The sequence below is a fragment of the Neophocaena asiaeorientalis genome, unplaced genomic scaffold (assembly GCF_003031525.2).
Source record: "Neophocaena asiaeorientalis asiaeorientalis breed wild unplaced genomic scaffold, Neophocaena_asiaeorientalis_V1.1 scaffold415, whole genome shotgun sequence".
Lineage (NCBI taxonomy): Eukaryota > Metazoa > Chordata > Mammalia > Artiodactyla > Phocoenidae > Neophocaena > Neophocaena asiaeorientalis.
In genome coordinates this window covers 321,150-346,269 of record NW_020174051.1, presented here as the reverse complement: position 1 = coordinate 346,269, position 25,120 = coordinate 321,150, and the positions used below count along the sequence as shown (strand labels likewise).

General features: G+C 37.3%; 1 protein-coding gene across 1 annotated transcript in view; it reads left to right on the top strand.

Moving 5' to 3' along the window:
* Positions 1–25,120, top strand: part of VWA8 (von Willebrand factor A domain containing 8) — a 307,276-nt gene that overhangs the window by 188,497 nt on the left and 93,659 nt on the right. The window contains exons 29-35 of the mRNA XM_024754208.1: positions 533–597; positions 1,029–1,154; positions 2,464–2,573; positions 3,210–3,364; positions 7,246–7,438; positions 14,611–14,692; positions 18,556–18,760. Of these exons, the coding sequence (XP_024609976.1) occupies positions 533–597; positions 1,029–1,154; positions 2,464–2,573; positions 3,210–3,364; positions 7,246–7,438; positions 14,611–14,692; positions 18,556–18,760 (936 nt within the window). The remainder of the gene's footprint in view (positions 1–532; positions 598–1,028; positions 1,155–2,463; positions 2,574–3,209; positions 3,365–7,245; positions 7,439–14,610; positions 14,693–18,555; positions 18,761–25,120) is intronic.

Genomic DNA, 25,120 nt, shown 5'->3' with positions numbered 1-25,120 from the left:
CTAACCAACGAGAATTTTTTCTGCCATTTAGAAAAAGGTAATGGATATAAAATAATGCTTACCCTCTGCCCTGCATGACAGCGTACTTAGGTCTTAAAAGACCACGAAGAAAAGAGATATTTTAAATGTCATAAATATATCCAAATCTAAGAAACAAAATATTTCCTATGTATTTATGCTATGGTACAAATTCCACAGTTAGTCACCAGACAGCATGTTTATTTCTAACCAGTATTTGGCATTTTTTTTTAATATTCTTTTTTTTTAATATTTATTTATTTATTTGGTTGGACCACCAGGGAAGTCCCCTAAAACGTTATTCTAAAGATGTTTTAGTATGCAGTTCACAATTAATTTTGAAATATATTTTAATCTATGTTACCGTAAGAGTCTTGGAGTGGATAAAGAGGTAGCTTCTCAGAGAATTACATGTTTTACACTTTGAAGAACTTTATTTAAGGAAAAGCAGCTGAATAGACATGAATGCATCTGACACATTTAAAGTGAATATTTTGTTTTGTTTTGTCTTTAGGAAACTTACAAAATGTGTAAAGAATTTGCACACAAAAACTGGCTAGTATTCTACAAAGAAAAAGGGTGAGCTCTTTGTTGTAGATTTAATCTGGGATCCTTATTGTGTCCATTCTATTTTCTCCTTTAATTATGCTTGTTTATTGTAAAACTATTGTAATAAAATTAGAAATATTTTATTCTAAAAGTATCTTATCCCACATTGCAGAACATTGAAAAACAGACATAAGAAAAGACACTGCCCATAATTCCGTATACAACCACTACTAGCATGGCCGCTCTCACTTCTCATTTTTAATTCTTATGCATACCTTTATATAGTTTAGAGTTTTATATATCTATTTTCTCAATTAACATTTTCCTATGTTATTATCTAGTCTTAAAAACATTGTTTTTAGGGTTGTATAATATATCATGAAATGACTGTGCCATGGTTACTCAACCAATATCCTCACCATTTCCTTTCAGAGAGTTTTCTTTTTTTTTTTTTTTTTCAGGAACACCCTGGCTGTGCTGGATGTTCTAGAAGGGCGAACTCACACCATCTCACTTCCCATCAACCTCCAGACAGTTTTTCTCGTAGCAGAAGACAAATGGCTTCTGGTGGAGAGCAAAACACATCAGTGGGTAGATCTACATAGCACCTCATGGAGTGTGCTCAGTTAGCCAGCATCCTTACAGCTCTGTCTTCCTGTGTCTGTCTTTTAACAATTTCTGTATTTGGCAGCATCTCTATAGGTGAAACTTCAAAGAGGAGGGGACGGGAAAATTTAAATAAATTAAATATAACTTCGCAGAGTAATTATAAAAGTGTTTCAGAAGATGACCTTGAAATTAACAGTGAAAACATAATGACTTTTACAACTGATCCGTATTTCTTTAGGATTTTTCCTGTTAGCACACTGAGAATTCAGTGTATTCTTGCCAAACTAGAGATACTTCAAAATAGATTTTTAGTTTATCCTCTCTTCAAAGAGCCACAGTCTCCATCCAAATGCTGTTGCTTTTTTGTAACTTCACAGAATCCACCCCTTAGAAGTTTCTTCTTCATTTTATCTCGTGTGCGCTTATTTGGTTATGTTTATGTTTGTGTTGCCTCTTCCATTGGACCGTATACTTCTTGATGAAAAGGACATTATGTACACTCGGCATAAGTGGGGTGTACAGTAACTTTTGAGTCACCCTCTGTCATGCATCACATCTGCTGGATTCATGCAGATTCTCTGCCCCTCTGCTGACAAGCAGAAGTGACCTGCTGCAAAAGATTCCTGGCTATTTATATATTCCTATATTAGAAATCTTACAGACAAGTAGATCAAGGGGATTACAGCAGTGAGGGCTTCTGTCCCTTGGCTGATCACAAATCAGAGGCTGGGCTCCCTCTTACTTGCTGATCGGTCGTATTAACGGCAGGCTCCACGATAGTACTGATGTGTCGCTTTTCTTTTTTTTATGGCCCTTCCTCTTACAGGAAGTATTGGATTTTCAGTTCACATTTATTACTGCATTGTTATTATGCATGGCACTTATACAGTGTTAAGAAGTTATTTTTTAAATTCATGATGAAACTCTGAAACTGCAAATTATACTCAGAATATAAAAAGGATGCTTTGGGGCTTCCCTGGTGGCGCAGTGGTTGAGAATCCGCCTGCCGATGCAGGGGACACAGGTTCGTGCCCCGGTCCGGGAAGATCCCGCATGCCGCGGAGCGGCTGGGCCCGTGAGCCATGGCCGCTGAGCCTGTGCGTCCGGAGCCTATGCTTCGCAACGGGAGAGGCCACAACAGTGAGAGGCCCGCGTACTGGGAAAAAAAAAAGAAGGAGGCTTTGGCGGGGGGCGGGCAGGGTATGGGAGCTCTGATTTTTCCTAGTCTGGCCTCATAGTTATTAGAAAAAGAAAGACTTTTCACTTAGATGTTTTTTTTGTTTACAGGAAATATCTTTTAACTAAGCCTGCACACATCGAATCTGAGGACAGTAGGGTTTGCCAGCTGTATGTGCTGAAAGAGGAGCTGCCTAGCACAGGGTTTGGAGTCACACAAGGTAAATACTGTGTTCTGTGTGTTTGTGGCTGTATAGGTACATGCCTGCATACACACTGTCCTCTAGAATCATTTAAGGACAATAATATCAACATGTTAACTTTATACCAAAAAAGAAATCTTAGTCACTACACTAGAAACAGTAAGAATCTGTCGTCTTTTAAATTCTGTCTTTGAATTTTTTAAACTAACAAGTCAGAATGTTTACATATATGTAGGTTCCAAGTCTATTTTAGGATTGCATCATTTCTTTTTTACACAGACCATCAGTATTTCTACTTTATTCGTCACAGTTTTGGGGGGATGAAAAGTAATTATGAAAAAAATTCTAAAATATACCATTGTTAAGACTGGTTTGGGCCAGTTTCACCTCTTTCTGCAGAGTGCTATTATATTAATCTTGATTGCTAATAAAAATTTGAATTCTTGAATAAATACTTGAAATCACTTTGAAAAGATGCCATGATTGTGAAAACTGAGTTTTCTCAGACAAAAAGCCATGAGTGTAATTGAAAGCGTTTTCTCTTTTTTGATTTGTGCTTTTCTGTTTGAGTTGGTGAGAATGAATCTTGCAAAAATTAATTCCTGGAGCATTTTAGGGACATATGGTGTTTAACGTTTCTCTGACACTTTTTAGAAACAGACTTCAGCATACCTCATAAAATTTCAAGTCATCAACTATCATCTGAAAATCTGAGTTCAGCTGTGGGACAAAAGATTGCCTCTCCTAACCGAATTCTCTCAGATGAGAATAGTTATGCTACAGTCGTTGTTGGTTTCCCAGATCTCATGGTAAGCATAAATTTCTTAAATGATTGAATAACTATTTCTTCCTCCCATGTTGGCCTATACTCTATAAGCCTATTTGAGGGGTAATTAAAAACGTAATAATTTTCTGGTAAACATTTCAGATCAACCTTCTGTTTTCCAGACCAGTCATTAAAAAATTCATTCTATATGGGTTCATTGCTTGTTAAAAATTAACATATACATTGTAGTGCAATTATATAATTTAGTAAAGGAAAACCAGTATTCTCCATACATGGGAGTTCATGTGACAGGTAAATACTTAACCTACTGACAGTGATTTTATATCATGCTGTCTTAATGTGTGCTCATGTCATCTTTCAAGAGGGACAATTTGAGACTAACAAAATAATATTTCTTCTAGAATTTTTTAAAGTGAAATATGTTGGAGTCTCATTACTGTAGGTTAAAATTTTCAACATTCATGAACACCAGTTCACTTTCCACTGAGTTTTGCTCTGATTTATATCTTTGCTGCATCCAGATTATACTATAAATGCTGGTGGCCTCAATTTAATTTGCTTTTAAATGGATCCTTCCGCTGTTATTTACTATTATCTGTAAAGAAGAGGCTCTTCGTAATTGACTTTAGGTGAAACTAGGTACCATCTTCCCCTGATGGAAATGTGAGAACATGAAATATAAAGGTTATTTCAGCCCAAGTTGCCATCTAATAACCTTAGATGTAACTCCATGTGTTTTGATTACACATTTAATTTTCATAATTTCCTTTGTAGCTTTTAGGTGGGATGATAGAGTCACCTCAAAACGTTAATGTAATTAATGAATGATGAGTACTTCAGGGTATAAGACTTTTGAAATCCAAAACCCGATAGATAATGTGTGGCTTAGGACTTTGCCATATGTCTTCTTAATTATCAAGTAAAAAACATTTGCTGTGGATTATATATCTGAAAATGAAACATGTTGTTGGAATACAGCATCTACGGCAGCCTTGATTAAATGAAAGAGTTATGTTTAATATGCCTTCTACAATGCTTGCTGCTCTCAGTAGAGAAAATGCTGGAGCTACTTTTCTGAAGGCGGAACTGTTTTAAAAATTGATCTTTTGATTGAAGAAATGCGTATAGAAATATAATGTCACTATAAAAAGGTAAGAAAGCTGAGTATAAGGTAATGTTTATATTGACCCTCTAGAAGTCCTTTGTAGACTGTAGGACTAGTGACCTTGTTAAATTAAAAGCTGCATCTCCGTATTTATCTCCCACCATATCGGAGATGTTCATGAATCTTTGTTTAATGATAGATTAGATCATTCAGTTAGACAGCCCTTCAGCATTTTATGAGAGCAGTCATATTTTTTAGACCCCAACACAAGTCAAGCACTCTACTATTCTAAACCATTTCATACATGATAATTAAGTTTTACAACAATTGCACAAGGTTTTATAGATAAAGAAACAAAAACAGAGAGGATATATCCCCCAGGCCACAAAGGTATTGAATAAGGGATCTGGGATTTGTGCTCAAGGGTGACTGACCCTCAAACGCATATCCTTTCTACTATATACTACAGTGCCTTTCTGACTTTATGTGAATTTCTTTTGATTCTTCACAAAACTATTAACAAAAGGGCATGTCATCTCTTATTAACTTTTTATAGCATTATCAAAGGCACCTAAATTATTATGATCTTATTATAACTCTCTTAACCTACTACCAGATGGCTACAAAAACCGACAGCAAGTATCATAGTGAATCCTCAATAGTGAAACGTTAAAAGCATTCGTTTCGATATCAAGAGTAAGACAAGGATACCCACTACCACCACTTCTACTAAACATTGTTCTGAGCGTCTTAGACATGATCCATTAGAAATTTTTTTTAATACCTTGACTTTCCTGAAAATTAAAAACCTCCATTCTGTAAAAAAGACACTGTTAAGAGAATGAAAGGACAGTCTACAGGCTGGGAGAAGATATTGGCAAATCACATTTCCAACAAAGGACTTGTATCCAAAATATATAAAGATTTCTTAAAACTCAAGAGTAAGAAAATAATCCAGTATAAAAAATGGGCAGAGTGGCCCATTATGAGGTGTCAGAGGTCAGAGGCCAAGCAGATGAGCAAGATATCTGTGGTGTGGGAGGGAGTAACAACTGGTGATTGGGAATCAAGTCCAGCCAGGATGAAGATTGCACCCCATGAAGGGGCAGCCTGGTGTGGGATGTGGGAGCCCAAGTAAGGTGAAGAGTTTGTTGATACATGCGCATAGCTCAGTGTGGACTCTCGGGCCAAGCAGACTGAGGAGGGCATTGGCCTGGAAGGGAAAGTTAGTGGTGGAGATGGGAGATGAGTCATATACAGTGGAACTGAGCCAAAAAGTAAGTATATGAAGGGTAATGACGTCTAGGTTTCTCACTGTTAACGAAGGGAGTTACAGATACAGAAGGAAAGAAAACTAGAGTGAGTCCTATAGTGGTTGGATTGGAATTGTGTGTATCTGGGTGAACTCATGGTTTTCAATGTATTTAAGTAGATATAGAAATAAAATCGGAGGTAAATGTATAAAAAAAAAATGGGCAAAAGACTTGAACAGACTCTTTACCAAAGAGGATATATGGATGATAATTAAGTACATGAAAAGATGTTCAACATCATTAGTCATTAGGGAAATGCAAAATAAAACCACGATGAGATACTACTATTGCCTATTAGAATGGCTTAAAAAAAAAAATTAAATACTGACAATACCAAGTACTGACAAGGATGCAATGCAAATGCAACTCTCACACATGTTTATGGAAGAGCAAGGGCAAACAATAACCAAGACATTTCTGAAGAAGAACCAAGAAGAAAAAGAAGAGGTAGGGCTTCCCTGGTGGCGCAGTGGTTGAGAGTCCGCCTGCCGATGCAGGGGACACGGGTTCGTGCCCCGGTCCGGGAAGATCCCACATGCCGCGGAGCGGCTGGGCCCGTGAGCCATGGCCACTGAGCCTGCGCGTCCGGAGCCTGTTGCTCCGCAACGGGAGAGGCCACAGCAGTGAGAGGCCCGCGTACCGCAAAAAAAAAAAAAAAAAGCAGAGGTACTTGCCCTACTAAATTTCAAGGCTTATTATAAAGCTTTAGTAACTAAGACCACGTGATATTGGCCTAGGGGTAGAAAAATATACAGTAGAACAGAATGGAATGCCCAGAAACAGCTGCCTACGTACATGAAACTTTTCTGATAACAGTGCTGATCAGTGGGCAAAGGTTAATGATATTTGAACAATTAGCTATCCATGTGAAAAAAAGATAAGCATGGAGCCCTGCCCCATACCACTCAGAGAAATAAACTCCTGAGGGGTTAAGGAACTAAATGTGAAAGGCAAAACTTCAAAATGTTTAACAAATACATAGGAGAATATCTGTGATCTTGGAGTAGAGAAGGATAAATAGATATGTGGTAAAAATTTTAAGTAAAGCAAGAGAAAAAAATAACACAAAATTTCAGAAGAATTGAAGTCTAGGGAATATGAAAGAGATGTGATTGAAAAGGGGCCTTCCAGGGGCTTGAGAAATACTGGTAATACTATTCCTTATGCCAGATAGTGGATGCTATAGTATAGTTATTTATTTATAGTTACTTAAATCACCTGTATTGTTATATTCCCGCTTTTTAGCTATAATTCATTTCAAGATAAAAAATGTGTTGCATATTTCACACTTGTCTGAAAATTATGATTATTGATGAAGCAGCTGTCTTCTGTACCAAATTCAAAAAGGTTGAGGAATAATTTGATTTTCTTACATTTGTGAAATATAAGTTTACCACTGGTATCTGCTTAAAGGACTGCATTGTAAAAGTTGTGAATGTAGTTTATAATACTTCAGTGCTTGAATTTCTTTCCTTTTTTTTTTAGTCACCTAGTGAAGTTTATTCTTGGAAAAGGCCAACATCTTTGCATAAATCAAGGGTCACTGATACATTCTATGGAGGAAAGAAGAAAATTGGAACTCCAAAGCAGAGCAATTGCGTGACGCTTTTGGATACTAATCAGATAGTCAGGATTTTACCCCCAGGAGAAGTCCCTCTAAAAGATATCTACCCAAAAGGTAAGAAACTTACCAATTTCTATTTTATCAAGCTAGTCAAAGGTAGTTTGGTTTTGGTAGGGATATTTAACTTATCATTATCATTTTATATTTATGAATATGAATAATTTTAACGGGGTTTAGTAGCTAAAAAGACCTATATGTGCTCAGAAGGGTTCCACTAAACTTCTCATAGGAGTTTAAGACTTTTGCCTTAAACTCCTGTGTCTAAAGGCCAGGGACTTATGCAGCCTGATTCACTTACCAGTGCTCTGAAAGTCAACTTATGTTTATTACTGCATATCTTACGCCAGGTCCTGTGCTGATCACTTTTCCTTGTATAAATTCATTTAATTGTCAAATTCCCCTTCTATCATTAACGTACTCTCAAGTTTATATGCAGGGACACTGACAGAGAGGTAAAGTAACTTGCTGGGGTTCTCCCCAGCAGTGGTCAGCAGAGCCCAGATTTGCACCAAAGTCTTCCAACCCAAGGCCACAGCTACGCTTACTGAGCCACACTGGCTTTCATCATAAAGGATAATTATGAAAAATTTTGATCATCGAGCCACTGATTATTATTTGCATCATAGTGGTAGTAATATTGTCCCGTGTTTACATTCATTATATTAGTGTGGACTTCATAAATATAATACTAAACACATTATAATAATCTGTTGCTGGGTTTGAAAAGTCCTGGTTATATGATAATGTTAGAAGTAGTTCCTTCCAAATAAATCACCATTTCCTTAGAATGTTTTTTATGGTAGAAGAGGCAGGTGAATACACCGACAATTGCAGTGCAGTGCTATAGGCATATTCACAAGGTGATATATAAACACAAAGGAGAAGCTTACAGCCCAGGCTTGTGATTCCGAGCTGACTCTTGAAAGATGAATGAGAGGGAATCGAATGAAGGAATTGTTCCAGGAAGAGAAAACCCCATGAGAAAGGTACAGAGGCGTTACAGAGCACTCCAGGAGTTACAAGAAATTCTGTACCAGGATTCAGTGCACCTTCATCCACCCAGAGACCAGTGGGTCAGCCCCGATACTTCTCCCTCATCCTCCACATCATCATCAATCGGCATGTCCTTTTGATACAGCCTTAATATACCTTACATCCACCCACTTGTCTACAGTTGAGTTGCCAACATCCAAATCACCACCATCTTGAACTGGAACGCTGCAGTAGCCCTCTGACAGAGTTCCCTCTTCCATTCCTCCCCCACCCCCCATTCTCCACACATCAGACAGAGTGTTGTTATTTAAGTATTTTTTTGTTCTCATTTGTTCTTATTAGGGACCAGTTACACAGAGTAAAATTCATCCTTTTTAGTGTATGGTGCTGTGAGTTTGACAAATACATACAGTTGTGTAACCATCACCATAACTGACAGAGAACAGTTCCATCTCCCCAAAAACCTCCCCTGTGCCACTCTGCCATCAAGCCCTCTGCCTTCCCCCAGATCCCCACTGATCTGATTTCTGTCCTTATTGATTTGCCTTTTCCAGAATGTCATATAAATGGAATCACACATGATGTGGTCTTTTGAGTCTGGCGTCTTTCACTTAATATTATATATTTGAGAATCATATATGTTGTGTGTACCAGTTGTTTGTTCCTCTTTATGGCTGACTAGTAGTCCATTGCGTGGATATACCACAGTTTGCTTATCCATTCACAAGTTGATAGATATCTTTATAGTTTCCAGTTCTGGGCAATAATTAATGAGGCAGCTATGAACATGTTTGCACAGATTTTTAAGTGAACATAAGTTTTTGCTTCACTTGGGTAAATACGTAGGAATGGCATTTTTATGTCATATGATAAAACTGCCCAACTGGTTTCCAGAAGAGCAATACCATTTTGCATTCCTGTCAGCAATGGTGAAAGTTCCAGTTGCTCTGCCACCTTTTCAGTGCTTGGTATTGTCAGTTTTTCACCATTCTAGCAGGTGTGTAGTGGTAGCTCATTATGATTTTAATTTGCATTTTCCCTAGTGCCAAATGATGTTGAGCATCTTTTCATATCTATCTTCTTTAGTGAAACGTCTCTTCAAATCTTTTCCCACTTTTTGAATTGGATTACTTGCTTTCTTTTTAATGTTTTTTGAGTATTCTTTATATATTCTAGATATAAGTCCAGTATCGGATACATGCTTTCCAAACATTTTCTCCCATTTTGGTGAAGGGCCAAATCTCTTATGTTTTCTTCTAGAAATATCGTATTTCTAGATTTTACACTTAGATTTGTACTCCACTTTGAGTTAATTTTCTTATATGGCGCAGGGTGTAGTTGAGACTCATTGTTTTGCATGGGGATAGTCAATTATTCCAGTACCATTTGCTGAAAAGATTGTCCTTTTTCTATTCAGTTGTCTTTGGACCTCTGCAGAAAATCAACTGACCACATATGTGAGTCTGTTTATGGATTTTTGTTTGTGTTCCATTAATCTATATTGTGTTGGCCAAAAAGTTCATTCGGGCTTTTCCATAACACCTTCCATAAGATGATACGGAAAAACCCAAACGAACTTTTTGGCCAACACAATATGTGTCTATCCTTTCACTAATACCAGACTCTCTTGATAAAGCAGAGAATCTTTGTCATCATCCACACTTCATTCATTTTCACTGCTGTACATACAGCACAGCCAGTTTATTCATCTGTTCTCTATTGGTACACGTTTACATTCTTTACAATTTTTTGCTATTACAAGGATTCTTGTACCAGTCTCCTTGTGTATATGTGGGGAGTCTGTAGGGTATATATCTAAGAGTGAAATTACCAAATTGTTACCCAAAGTTATTGTTCCAGCAGCATAAAAGATGAGGCTGCTCTCCATCCCATCTTCTCTTGCAAAGGTCAGACCTTTTATTGTGCACGTCTCTGATTTCTAGTAAGTTTGAGTATCTTTTTATATGTTGTGATTTACTCTTCTGAAAATGGCCTGTTTATATATTTTTGCCATTTTTCTCTTGGTTGCTAGGAGTTTTATTTACCCTCATTTTTTAAGGTAATATTTCTTAAATATTCCAAATGTATACAAAGTGCTTAGGTTAGTGTCTGACACAAAGGAATAATTTTTTTTAATACATTTATTTATTTATTTTTGGCTGCACTGGGTCTTCATTGCTGCGCACAGGCTTCCTCTAGTTGCGGCGAGCAGGGGCTACTCTTCATTGCGGTGCGTGGGCTTCTTATTGCGGTGGCTTCTCTTGTTGCAGAGCACGGGCTCTAGGTGTATGGGCTTAGTTGCTCTGCGGCATGGGGGATCTTCCTGGACCAGGGCTCGAACCTGTGTCCCCTGCATTGGCAGGCAGATTCTTAACCACTGCACCACCATGGAAGCCCAGGAATAATTTTTTAAATGTGGGCTGTAAAAAAAAAAAAAAAAAATCCTAAGAGAATGGTAAAGGGAGATCTCAGGATGCTAGCTGTGCACAGGCCTAGGGATCAACCAGTTAGGATTAGAAAAGTTGAGAAGATTTCAGGAGAGATGCCTCCAAGAAAGTGAAGTCGATAAACCCAACTATTTGAACACATTAAGAAATTTTGACATAGGGAAAACTTCGAGGATGAATTTGTGCTAGGTATGTAAAAAAGTAAACCAACAACAAAGCATGATTATTAACTCCATGAAAAGAAAAAGCAATAATGCTATGATAAGACATAGCTCAGCTGTAAAGAGCATTTATATAATCATAACAACATAAGTGCTGGATGTTAATCTAATGAAAAATTTTCATATAAATGTACTGGGGGATGGGAAAAATGAGGTGGTAGGCAGGGGGAGGGGTATGTGAAAAGAGTTAAACTCTCATCTTACATGGTGAGAAGTCAATGAATAATGCCTAAAACTAAAACATGAAGACAACACCATAAGGATGAAGGTGAATACCAAAGAAACAGCTTTAAAAAGTTGAAAGCATCTCTGGGAGCAGAACATGAGGGGTGAGAGGAGGAAAGTCAAGGCTGATGATTTTTTTCCTTCCGTCTGTTTGACTCTTTAATCTATGTGCCTATAGATCTCTAATGATAATTCAAGCTAAATTAATCTTTTTAAAGTAAATAGAATCCCACCACCTGATTAGTCAGGAACTAATGCACATCAGCCTTTTATTAAAGAAATCAATAGCGATTGTAAAGGCTACTCTCCTGGTGGCTTTTACAGAGATGGTATAAATTGTGGTTAATGCAGAGGGGGAGAGATTTACTTCTTTCTTCCAATCATTTTCCTTCTAGTTAAATGTTAGCTTTTTTTTTTTTTTACTTTAAATCACAGGCCTCAGCTCTTTAAATACAAAATAATGACTCTTGATTGAAAGCAGTGTACTGTTTTCTGAACTTTGAGTAAATTCAAAGATTTGGTATCAGCACAATCTCAGGGCACACATCACTCTTTTAATCGGTGAACACAGAAGTGCATTTAACCTACTAGTTAACAGAAGTACATCAAATTACATTGCTTGAAGGAGTGAGTTTTTTATATAATTTCATCTTCCCCCTGAAAATGCTCTTGGTTACTTTGTCTGACGGTTTTTATACCCCCTCCTAACCTTGGCAGTGCGCGTCTAAGCTGTCCCCACTCTATATGGGAACCGCACACCAAATGCTGCAGCAGTGACTTCCCTTTAATCATTAGTGAACTAATCCTGAAATATAATTTATATCTCTCTTCGAAATCCACCTGGATTATAACTGTAATGGAAATTTACTGAACCTCCATCCTCTCTACAGTTTTGAAACATTTAAAATGGATAGACAAGGATTTGGCTAAGTTTGGAGGGGAATCTGGCCACGGTTTTCACTTCCTTAATTCAATCATGTATTCTGAGCTGATGTATTTTCAAATCCGGAAACATCAATTCTGATTATTTTTCAAGCCTTACCATTACCACCATCACTACCACCACCCTTAAAGTGCTTTATAGCCACAAATTGCCTTTTCTGATACGTGAAAATATGTTTTAGCACAAGGAATAAAATTCTTGCTTTCTCCTTCCTGAAATAAACACAGCCATTATTGCATTTTCTCATCCTCTTTATGCCATGGAATTAACTTGCACGTTGAAAAAAAAAAAGAAAGTAAGAAAGCTGTAGAAAGAAAGATACTTGAAATATGTTGGCTTACTTTGCTTTCTCAGGCAGTCTAAAAGCACTGGTGGCGGTAGCTCAGCCTAATACTACTACTTGTGAAAAGGAGAATGCGTCTAAGTGGCAGGCCAGATGCAGCTGGCTAGCTAGGCAGCACTAGTCATCCCAACCGCTTCAATAACTCGTCATTTTTGGCAAAGAACCAGGGTCTATAAGTAACTCAACCCACTTCAGTTAGGTGCTAGCCGCAGGAACTGTCAAAAATGATATATGGTGCAAAACTTTGTCCAAGACTGACCTTATATCCCAGGAAACGTTTCCAATGCAGGCGGTGCATGACTTACGATAAGCATGTTGGCTTTATACAAATGACTATCTGAGGATGGCCAATTCAGCTGGGTGGTCGGGTTACCATAGTAACTCTCTTTCCTTACTCTCTGCTGTCCGTGGACATCACTTTCCCTTCCTCCTGCCCCCTTTTGCCCTCTGGGATCACTCCGTGCCTAGCTCTGCAGCTCATACCTGGTCCCAGGGCTGTGATTCCCACCCTAGAATCCTTTCGAAGTCCCTAAAGGCTCACAATGATTTTAAAAAAAAAAAAAGGAGCTTTCCTCTTTATGCTGTGGGCTCCTCAGACAAGGCAAGAACCACACACATCTCTTTCCTGTGTATCCCCAATGCTTCGTATAGTGTCTGGTGCAAAGTAAGCTCGATCACGTTTGTTGAATAAATAAGAGATATATTGAGGTTTTCAGATGGCCTACTCAAAAAACTTCAGCTGCAAACATGAAATTAAAATGCCAAGTTTCTTATTTTTTGTAAACTACATTGGATAAATTCAATGTGGACATTCCGGATATCTCATTCTAATCAGAAATTATAATAAGAGGTAGACAACAGACAAAATTCTTTAAGAGTATGGGTTCTTTGTAGGGGGATTTTTTTTTTTAAAGAGACATTGGTGGCCAAGATTTTGTAAAATAAGGCATTTTTAAATTGTTGCCCTACGGTCAGCTCAGGTAGGATCTTTGTGGAGCGGTGGGCAGAGCAGAGATCTTAAAGCCGGAAGAAAGGCCTGGTTTTGAGAGCCTTCTCTATCTATCACTCTCCAGGCAAGTCCCATTATTATACCACCTCTGTTAAGTCTCTACTTCCTCGTCTCTCAAACAGGAATCCAAGGTCTTTGTTGTTGTCAGTGTTAAAAACACTATCTACAAAGACTAAGCAGTGTTCCTGATGCAGTGTTCCTGACACAGTGGTGGCAGCTGGTGATGATGAACATGGTGGTGGTACTCAGGGCTTTGGGGAAAAAGTCAATAAACGCCTGGAATTTGCTGGGAAACAACTCTAGAATTGGAGTTGAGGACTCTGTTCCCCCATATCTCATCAGCCTCTCCTTCCCTGCCTTTTCATACTCTTCGTGACCCAGAGTCCTCGACCCACTGCTCAGTCCTCACCTCACCTTTTCCTGTCTTGAATGGTCCTAATAATAACAGCCACTGTGGGTGGAGCAACTACTAATTGGGTGCAAATAATGTTTATGATGCTCAGATGCGGTCATTATCCCCATTTTACAAATGGTGAAGGCAGGTCTCAGAGAACTAACTTGGCCAGCGTAAAACATAGTTAGGAAGTATCAGAGCCAGGATTTTCTACCAGGCCAGTCCAGTTTCAAAGTAGGTGCTGATTCCACTGTGTTATACCGTCGTTGTTGTGATTTCCTGGGAAAGAAAAAGAGAATTCAAATGATGAAATATTTTCAAATAAACTGTAAGTGCTAAAATAAAACATTGACCCATTTGGGGAAGCTGTCAAAGAAAATGAAAGGAATTTAGGTAATGCTCTTGACAGTAAAGAATCACTAACATGCATCTATTTCACAGTCTCTGTAGTTCCCTGACAAAAACATAATTCTGAGAGTCTAGCCTCAAGGCTGGAACTGGCCAGCCCAGGACCTTGTCAAGTGGGTCCCAGAGTTCTGCTCTACGCTCTAAACTTCATTCCACTTTTAGCAGCATCCATGCTTTCTTTAGGTCCTATTTTTGTATCATGCAGTGATTTAACCCTCGGCTCATGTCTTGACTTGTTTGCAGATGTTATCCCTCCACAAACAGCTGGTTATATAGAAGTCACTGATCTCCAATCAAAGAGACTCCGATACATCCCTATTCCTGGGTAATCTGTTTTCACCTTTGTTCTTAGCTTGTGTGTCAGATTAAAAAAATGAGTGAATTCTTATCGTGTACTCTGAACAAATGTGTGCTTTTTGCTTCCTTAAATAGCAAGCTCTTTTTTGTTTTTTTCAATTACAGTTGGTTTATATCTTGCTGTCCTGCATTCCTTTTTTTTTTTTTTTTTTGGCCATGCCGCACGGCATGTGGGATCTTAGTTCCCTGACCAGGGATCAAACCCATGCCCCCTGCAGTGGAAGCACAGTGTCTTAACCACTGGACTGCCAGGGAAGTCCCTGTTCTGCATTCTTTACTGCCATTTTTATTTTCATTTTGGAAAAATGTTCAAATGTTACCTTGGTATAAGTCTAACAGCCTTCAAGCCTTCATTTTTCCTTTTTGATCTGTCCTAATGATAAATTTTTTTGAAACAGCATTTTTTAGTACAGCAAAACTTTTCATATTTATTAACTCCGTATATTAATTTTCTGAGGTAAATGTATTCAAGATGTCAAAGGAATTTAAATAGCATTGGTTTAATATTGTTTTTAAATATGTAACTGAGCATCTACCATTGTGAAGGCTATACAGTAGCCGAAGGATTCCAGAGATTTGGAATGGAACTCGTTACCACTGGCTGCTTTTATTACTGTTCAGCAGTGGAAGCAAAGCATTCAAACTAACTAGACTAAGGGCATAAAAGGAGAAGCAATGATGCTCCATCTCTCCCTTGACAGACACATGTGTCCTCACCTGTAGCCCATCCCTTTCTGGATGCATCCATGCCTGATCTCCCTTTCTCAACCTAAGCGTGTGCCTGCTTTTGTATAGATTGATGTACATCCCCTCCTAACATGTACTCCCTCACAGGCAACTGAGGCCTCACAACACAGTGGTTAAAGGCTTACCCAAAATCCTGGGGAAAGGAGCCTGGAGAGGCTTCCAATGTCAGAGGAAGGCCAGCTACACCTGTCAGTCACCCAGACATCACCAGACCTTCTGTTGACCCACGCCTCCAACTCCCAGAAGAAAATTGCTCAGCATGACAGTACAAAATAACTCAGAAACACAGTTTCATTTCTTAGGACCTTTTAGTCAGGTTCGAGAAATATGAAGAATAAAAGTATTATCCAAAGAAATAGATTTACTTGTTCCAACGTATATAAGAACGTCTTCTTGGAACATCTTAATGTGTCAGTTTAATGAAAAATAGCTTTTCGTCATTTGGGGGAATTTCTTATTCCATTGTATGTTCATTAAAACATACTATTAGGGCTTCCCTGGTGGCGCAGTGGTTGAGAGCCCGCCTGCCGATGCAGGGGGTGCGGGTTCATGCCCCGGTCCGAGAAGATCCCACATGCCGCGGAGCGGCTGGGCCCGTGAGCCATGGCCGCTGAGCCTGCGTGTCCGGAGCCTATGCTCTGCAACGGGAGAGGCCGCAACAGTGAGAGACCCGCGCGTACCGCAAAAAAAAAAAACACATACTATTAGTTCAAGTAGCAAAAGAAAAGAACAACTTTTTTTTTTACATTTCTAAAGCATGATGATTTTTTTCAATATTTCTCTTAACTTCTCCCTAATTGACCCTAGCTTTTTATTTCAGTGCTTTTCTCTGTTAACTTTCTGTATGAACCATATGTTATACCTGCCATAGGAGTAACATCTGGAAGGGCAGCTATATATATTCAGCCAGGGCCAGCTGATCACCATGCTTCATTCATTTAGTGCTGTGCTGTCCAATAGAAATAGAATGTCAGCCATATATGTAATTTTACGTTCTTAGTAGACACATTAGAAAAGTAAAAAAAGAGACAGGTGAAATTACCTTTAATAGTGTTTTATTTAACCCATTATATTTAAAGTATTACTGTTTTGAAATGTATTTAATATAAACATTTTAATAATACTTGACATTCCTTTTTTCTTCTGCATCTTTGAAACCCAGTATGTATTTTACATTTACAGAACATCTCAATTTGGACTTGCCATATTTCAGATGCCATGTGGTTTAGAGTCTGTTCATTATCAGTATATCCTGAGTTTCTCTTGAGATTAACTATTGCTGTTTTTGGCATATATGTAATCCAAGGGAACAACCCATCTGGATTTCAGTTTTGTTGCTGGTTGCTTAAATTTAGTATTTTGCTAGATAGCAGGAATTTTCCATTTGATGGCTAACTTCCAATAATAGAAAACACAGTAAAACTATATGTGACTGCAGGGCCAAAATGAATACATCACTTTCACTCTCAGTAAAATGTGAGTATTATTCCTCAAATTTTTGTTTTATTTGCATTTGTAAAATGATACTACTTAGCTCTGATATACAGGAGTATATAAACCTGGGCTTCACTCTACTATAATTCTATGTATTCCTTAAAGACTTTGTTGTTATATATAAAGGGAATGTGCCTTTTCTTTAAAAAGGTGAAGAAGAGATTCTAGACCTGGTGTGCAAGTTGTAGTAAATGTGTGATATCTTCGAGCACATTTTTGACATGCTGAAGAAATTGCCCCTGTAAATTTTAAAGTTTCATGGTGGAGAGTTAAGTAAGCAGCCAGTAGGTACTGTGCTCAGTAGAATCATACATATCGAGCACTGTGGCAGAATTTTAAACATCATAGGTGGAGAAATTTCATTACTCTTGAGTAGCCTTTCACTTTACCATCTGTACCTACTAATTCTTTTCCTAAGGCAAATATTTTTTGAGAGAGCACTATGAGATGAATCCTGTATTATATCAAATGTTATCTTCGTTGAGTCCTTCTAGTACTGTAAAGTAGTTCTGAAACGCTCCTTCCATCCTACTGTTTTTGTTCTCTTCATATAAACATTTTCTAAGACTTCCATGTTCCACAACGGCTGGCTTTGTCACTCTGTGTTTAGTATCTACTGAGGCAGACTGATAAAAAGGCTAAAGTCGCCTTGATTTATTCTTTAGTATATTATAAGAATTTACCCACTATGTAGTAGTTTTGTGGTTTTAACAAATCTGCATTGATAGTGTATTATGTTTTTATTATCTATTAGATCATCCCTTTAGACCATTTATTTCATACAGAAAATATCAGATGTATTTAGAGAGCCAACACTGGTAATTAGAATTTATAATCTGTGTTCCTTTTGTGTAGTGAAAGCTATACTGAGGTAAAGGAAGAGTGCAGTTGACTCTTATAGGTGAAAGTTGCATTCCTAAAAATGACTATTTCTGATATATAATATCAGAAATAGGTATATGTATGAAATATATAATACAAGAAATATATAAATTCTTTATTATAAATCCTTATAACTTTCTAAGTTAGAAAAGGCAAAATATTAAATATAAATGCAATTAAAGCACATAAACAAGACATTAGTTTCAGCACTGACCTTAGACCCCTAAGGAGTGTGTCCAGCGCTGAGGTTATGTGAGGTGTCAGTTGGTGTAGAGTTTCTTTCTTCCTGACAGTGAATGCTAACGTCATCCAGGATCTACAAATACAGGAATATGTAAATAACCAGTAAATAACTATGTATTTTTTCCTTACATGTGGATCTGTTGGTATCTTATCTTTTAATTGTGCTTAGTATTAGAATGTTTTTTTAAAGCATTACTTTTCTTACTGAAGTATAGTTAATTTACAATGTTGCGTTAGTTTCAAGTGTAAGCAAAGTGATTCACGTATACATATATATATATTCTTTTTCAGATTCTTTTCCATTATAGGTTATTACAAGATACTGAGTATAGTTCCCTGTGCTGTACAGTAGGTCCGTGTTGTTTAACTATGAGAATTCTTTGTAGGAAGTTTAATGAACCTAAATCAGGTTAAACTAACTTCATTACCTGGACTTCACTGGTTGAACACTGATTTCTTTTGCAGATCAGACTCTCTCTCACCATATACCACGTGGCTATCTACTATCTCGGACACAGATGCACTGCTGGCTGAGTGGGGCAAAGGTGGCGTTGTCACTGTTGACATGGGAGGTCGCATCCGGCTTTGGGAAACTGGACTGGAACATCTGCAGCGGTCACTCATGGAATGGAGAAACATGATTGGACAAGAAGGTGACAGACTTATGCAGGTACCGTTTGAATTGACCTTACCTCTTAAGGGTACACATTCAGTTATAAATTCATTCATTTAGTTGCAAATGCCACAGTCGTGGAAACTCCCGGCCCAGTGACTCAAATGTAGTTTACTTAAATAGCTAAAATAATTTTGGGACTCATAACAGAAAAAGACAGATCTATCCTTCTAGATAGTTAAAAAGTAAAAATGTGCCTTTTTTGTCTGTCAGTGCTTAAATATATAGGTTCCTCACCTCACAACATGCAAATACAATCATCAACTTTTATTTTTTAACCTTAAGCATTAATCAGTTTCCAGCACCACCTTTGCATCTGTTCTCACTTCTGCCATTGTCGTCAGCATCGCCCCATGCTACCAAGGAAACAGAAATACTGAGCATCTAAAACGCAGCACATTAGTATAAGGCCAAAACGTTTAGACTAGAGAAGATAAGAAGAATTATGCATCCAATAGAGATGTGTTTTTACCAACCTCCTTATTTCCAGAGAATGGAAGTTTAGCAGTCATAATAAGTAGACCCAACCCTGCACTAGCAAGAAATATGGGAACAGGCCACCACAGAGGGAGGAAGCTCCACAGCTCCAGAAATGGCTCAGTCACCAGCTAATCTAGTTGCTGTCTGGAACTAGTGTGAGCAGTGAGGAACGCTGTGTACCCATAAATACTAAACCGTATTATAAAAGGATTTATTTTATTTGTAATTTATTTATTTTAACCTTCAGAGGAAAGCTTCTTTGTTTACATTTCATTTTTATCCAGCAAAAAGAAAGGTAGGTTCCTGCCAACTGTGTTGCTCTGTAAAGAACCAGTTAACAAGATAAGAAATTTCTACAAACTACTCCATTGATATCTGATTAATAATTACTATTTTCTGTGGTTATTTTTGTGATATTCCTTACAGGAGAAATATATATGTGTGTGTGTGTGTGTGTGTGTGTGTGTGTGTGTGTGTGTGTGTGTGTATGTGTGTATATGTATTTGTAAATGAATAATACATATTCTTAGATTATAGGAATATTTTGAAAATCGCAAACCAATATAGGCCAGCAGCCCCAAATCCTTTTGAAAGGGTGAGTATATTAATTTAATTAAGCTAAAACAAATGTATTACTCTAAAATTAGCATGTCATTAACTGCAGTGGCTCTATCACAGTAACAGACTGAATGTTGGTCACTATCCATAACAGTAATTAGAAAATTAATTAATTAACTATGGTTAATTAACTAAAAAAATTAATTAACTATGGTTAATTATGCTTTTCATTATTCTGAAGATTAGTTTCTTCTCCCTTTGAATTAAGCTCCTCTTTTCATTACAGTAATTGATGCCTAATAGTAAATACTATTGTGTTTGAATTTCTTATATTTTATTTCAATTTCTCATGTGTTATAACAAGGTTATAACAATTAAGTTTATCTTTCACAACAGAACTTTTAAAAGGAGTGTCACTCATGATTTTGATAACGGGTCTTCACTGGTACAAAAATTAACCCCTATTTGTGTTTTAACCGTGTAACTCTCCTCTTCCCAGTGACTTTCCTGCCTCTGTTGTACATCGTTGTATCTCCAGCTCTTAGCCTGATGATTGGTACACAGTAGACAAATATGCTTGTTTATACTCATATATACAAAATTGAAGCTTTTTGACAGCAAATGGAATTCTTTTAACTGTCTCAGTTTATCAGTTGTAACTGAATAAGTATTGAATGAATATATATAGTTTCTAAGTTAGAAATGGACAGAAATATAGTATCTAACATCTCAAAAATAATCAAAATACTCTGCTATATTATACAAGGCAGTATCTGATCCTTCTACAAACCAAACATTTTCTAGGAAATGGATAACTTTATGTCTCCAGTTCAAAGTGCAGCTATAATAGAAATGACTTATTCAGTAATAAAGTTACATAATTCAGAATTGAATGATAGTTCCATTTGTAAGATTAGAAAGTTAGAATGTTATCTAACATTCTCCTTCCATCTCTGATGTTCCTTGATCCATTTTGTTGATATTGAAAATATACACTTACACACATACTCAAGCTGAGAAGCAAATTATGAGCATATATCTTTATGTCTAAACAAACAGAATTCATTGTCGAAATAATCTGCCGGTGTTGTCATTTTTGGTCACATCTCTCCTCTTCCTTCTCACTGCTTGGTAAATAATGAGACAGCATACTTAATTGCTTTTATTTAGACCAGCTTATGTTACTATTTACAAGTAGTTTGTACAACCAAATCTAAATATGAATCATTCCAGGAGCAATGGTAATAACAAGCAAAAATGTGTCTTTTACAGCTACCTTCCTAATCAGTCCCTCAACCTACTCCTCATTTATGGCCCCTTTATTCAACATTGGTTTGCTCCTGATCTGGGCTCTTGGAAAATACCTTCCATAGAAGTACTGAGAAAAGAGAATAGGTTCTCAGTACCATACTTATCGCTTGCTGACTGCCAGCAGCTTCCCTGTCAATGGCAGAGTAACCTGATCTCCATCTAGTGGCCAAATGGACTTACTTTACATCATAGAAATTAAAAGGCCTGGTTTACACTCCAGTAGTTTGAGGCAGCCTCAGACCTGCTGTTAGGGGAGGTTTATACAAGCCTCTTCAGCGGTTCCTATTGGTCGTGAGATGATCCTTTAGGTCAACAGTGAAGGCCAGGCAGAAAATCTGCCATGCCATTCACCACTTATTGACCCCCATCTTTCCCTGATCCCTTTGCCTGGTGTCAAAAGAACTGTTTTATCTTTAGATAAACTCTGTCAGTCACATGTTTTATCCCTATCCTTTATGACTTTGCTACATTTCAGCCTTCTTGAGGTATTAGCTTTGAAGCCATTGTTGCTTTGAATTTTTGTTTTTGTTTAATGTATTCATTGATAGTTTTCTTTAATGAGTACAGCTTGCAAGAGAGTTTTGTTGTTGTTGTTTTTTGGTACGCGGGCCTCTCACTATTGCGGCCTCTCCCGTTGCGGAGCGCAGGCCCAGCGGCCATGGCTCACGGGCCCAGCTGCTCTGCGGCATGTGAGATCCTCCCGGACCTGGGCACGAACCCGAGTCCCCTGCATCGGCAGGCGGACTCTCAACCACTGCGCCACCAGGGAAGCCCAAGAGAGTATTTTTTGAGCTTCATATAAAATGTGTTCATTAATTTTACATGCTTTGATAGGAACATGTGTTTTTCTTATAGTAGACGACTGTAACAACAAACTCAAAGTATCACTATAACTGTAGTCTAAGAACCCATTATTAAGAATTCATAGTTACTACTTTTAGACTCAATATTTTCAGAAGCACAGGTTAATTATAAGCAAAAATTTTTCTGACTAGGTTTTATAGTGTTCTCTATAAAGCATAGTTTTCATATTTTTATTTAGTTACATTTAGATTCCTCCAAAGAACGCTACACCACAGTTTTCCTCAGAAATCAAATCATCTTCTCTAAAAAGCTCCTGGTGACTCTTCTTGTGGGAGCAAAAAGGCTAAAAGATTACAGTTTTCAAATGCTATTGTCTGACTACAATAAACTAATCAGAAACTAAATCCTTCATATATTACTCGTAGAATCTCTTCGAGGCCTTTGAATAATACTTCCTTAACTGTATACTTTAAAACCTGACAGAATCTTTGAAACAGTGTGGGACTGGAACTTATCGGTCCTTACACTTAAGATAGTGCCTGGTACACAGTAGATACGGTAAATATTGAAAATAGAGAGAGGCATAGACAAAAATACATAGAAAAGATAACCAGTCTATGCTAAGCACCTCTAATCTTTCAAAGACGATATTCTAGGAATATGAGAAAATGTCATTTGCTGTACTTTGGTATCTAGGCCTAGCCTTTTTTTTAACTACACATCCAACGCTTACGATTTTTTAAGAATGTTAAGGCCCATTTCCAGTTTTAGAAACCATAAGATTATTTAATTGGTACTCTATTAGTAAATTTAGCTTTTGACTCTACAAGCTACATTATCTCCAGGTCTTCTGTGAAAGTTTGCAATTCTTTGTTCTTCTTAAGGAGCATAGTTCACTCTTGTACTTCACTCTTAGCTTTGGTCAGCAATTCTGAAAACACTTAACGGTCTGATTAAGTGGCTCATTGTTATAGAGTGATACACATTTTATAGGACTCTTATATGTACATACATCTTTGGGAATCTTCCTTGGCCCAGAAAGGCCATACTTCTTAAAATTTATGTTTATAATTTCCCACCATATCTCTTAGTGATATATCGGTAGAAGTGGTTTTCATCAAGATGGTCTAGCTGTTTGCCTATGTGGTAACACTTGGGCAATGCCTCTAATGATTTTTTCCTTTGTTTATTGCTGTTAGAGAAATCCCAACCATAGAAATTCATTTTGAATCTAGACTTTGAATAAGGTTTTCAGGCTTACCTAATGAAAATGCAAGATCCCCTGGAGAGTGTACTACCCGGTAGTGTGCTGACAGCCCAGCTCTCTGGCAGGTGGGGGGCAGTTTACAATGTTTGCCAGTTTTCAAGATGTAAATACTCCCTCCGTGGCTGATTTAAAGCTACCAGAGGTTAACAATCTACTCACAAAGTCTCTGAATATTTAGCAAGCATCTCTCGCAAACTAGTACAATCCGCTTCCAGCATGCCCCTGGCTTGATTAAGCCTTTAACTAACTCCCCAAGGAGAAGTATGACAGTTACCAGACTGCACGGTCCTTCAGAAATAAGACAATGGAAATGTGGTTAAGAAGAGAGAAAGGCAAAAGAAAAGGGAAACAGGTACTGAGAACACAGATAAGATGGTGTCATGATATCTCTGGGAGATGTGGAAGCCTACAGTTGTCCCAATTACAGATTAGCAATGCTCTTCTTGAACAAAGAATTCAGTTTGAGCAAAGAATTGGAGAGAAGTCTATACTCAAGTGGGATAACACTCATGGGTACGTGCATAAGGGCCTCCTTTCCTATAAACTCTTTCAGAAGGAAATTGCCACGTCGATTTTTACATTCCTCCAGAAGAAATGCTTCCATTGGATCACAAATTTGTCAGTAATTGCTAAATGTAACTAAAATTAAATCAGCAGCCACCTTCCCAAGACAAGCAAATCAACAAGTTTATGAGTTTAAAGAGGCCATGAGTTTTCATTAAACTTTTGTGCATATCCAACAAAAAAGATAACCATAAAAATTATGAAAATCATGGGTATTAGAGTTTTAAAGTAGTATTAAAAATAGAAATATCATTTAGCTTTTACATTTTAGAAAAGGCCTAAACTTAGGTAATTGCTTTTCAAATCATCAGCGGCAGAAATATTTCAACTCTTTTCTCTCATGACAGACCTTAAGATCATTATTTTATATACTATATCCTCATTGCATACTGCTTGACAATATAATCAGCAAGTAAAGAAGTAATCTTAGTAATATTTATTTAAAGTATAAGGAAAACAAATTAATTCTGTAACATATCAGTTATAAATTGAGATATCAAATGCAATGAATATGTTGACAGTCAATGGCTCTAGAATTTTTGTGGTTCTAAGCTCATTATGTATATAGTTATGTATAATCAACACATCACAATGGCTATAGAAATAAAACCTTGCTGTTATATTTATAGAGAAAATTGTAATTTTATTTATAAGTGGTATAGCCTATTGTTTAAGAGCATGAAATTTTAAGTGGTCAAACCTAGGTTCAAATCCACGTACCACTTTTTAAGTGATCTTCGGCAAATTACTCATTCTTTCTAATTTTCACTTTCCAGTCATAATATAAAGACAATACCCTTGTACTTTACAAGTTGTCGTAAGAATGAAATGCACTCATACTTGGCACAAAGTATTTAGTAAACAAATAAAACTTAGAAACTCAGAAGTTAGGGAATATTGGGCTACAGAATTCTTTAACACTTACATGGAAACAAAACCAAATTAAAAGGAAGCAGTGTTACCCAAACACCTCATATTGCATCATGACCCAGTGAGTTACATAATTCATCATCTGTCTTAGTGTTGAGAGTGAGCTTTGCTTATAATCCTGTTTAGGAAAAGTTTTGTCAGGCCCAAAAAAGGAATTGAAAAAATGGTCTGGGCTTAAACTTGTCAGCTTGAAGAAAAGCAGGAACTCAATGATAGGACAATTGTCAGCCAAGGATTATAGTGTTTAGCCTTATTCAAAAGACAAATGAGAACAGGACCAAAAAACACACAGTGAAATATGCATCATCTTTAGCCTGAGTCCTGAGAACGGTAAAGAGCAAGCCAAATTTGGAGCTGTCTTTCCTAGTTTTTCTGTATACCGTGTTCTTTTGTCTCTATAACATTCTAAAAATGTCTCTTTCTTTTTTTTTTTTTTTTTTTTT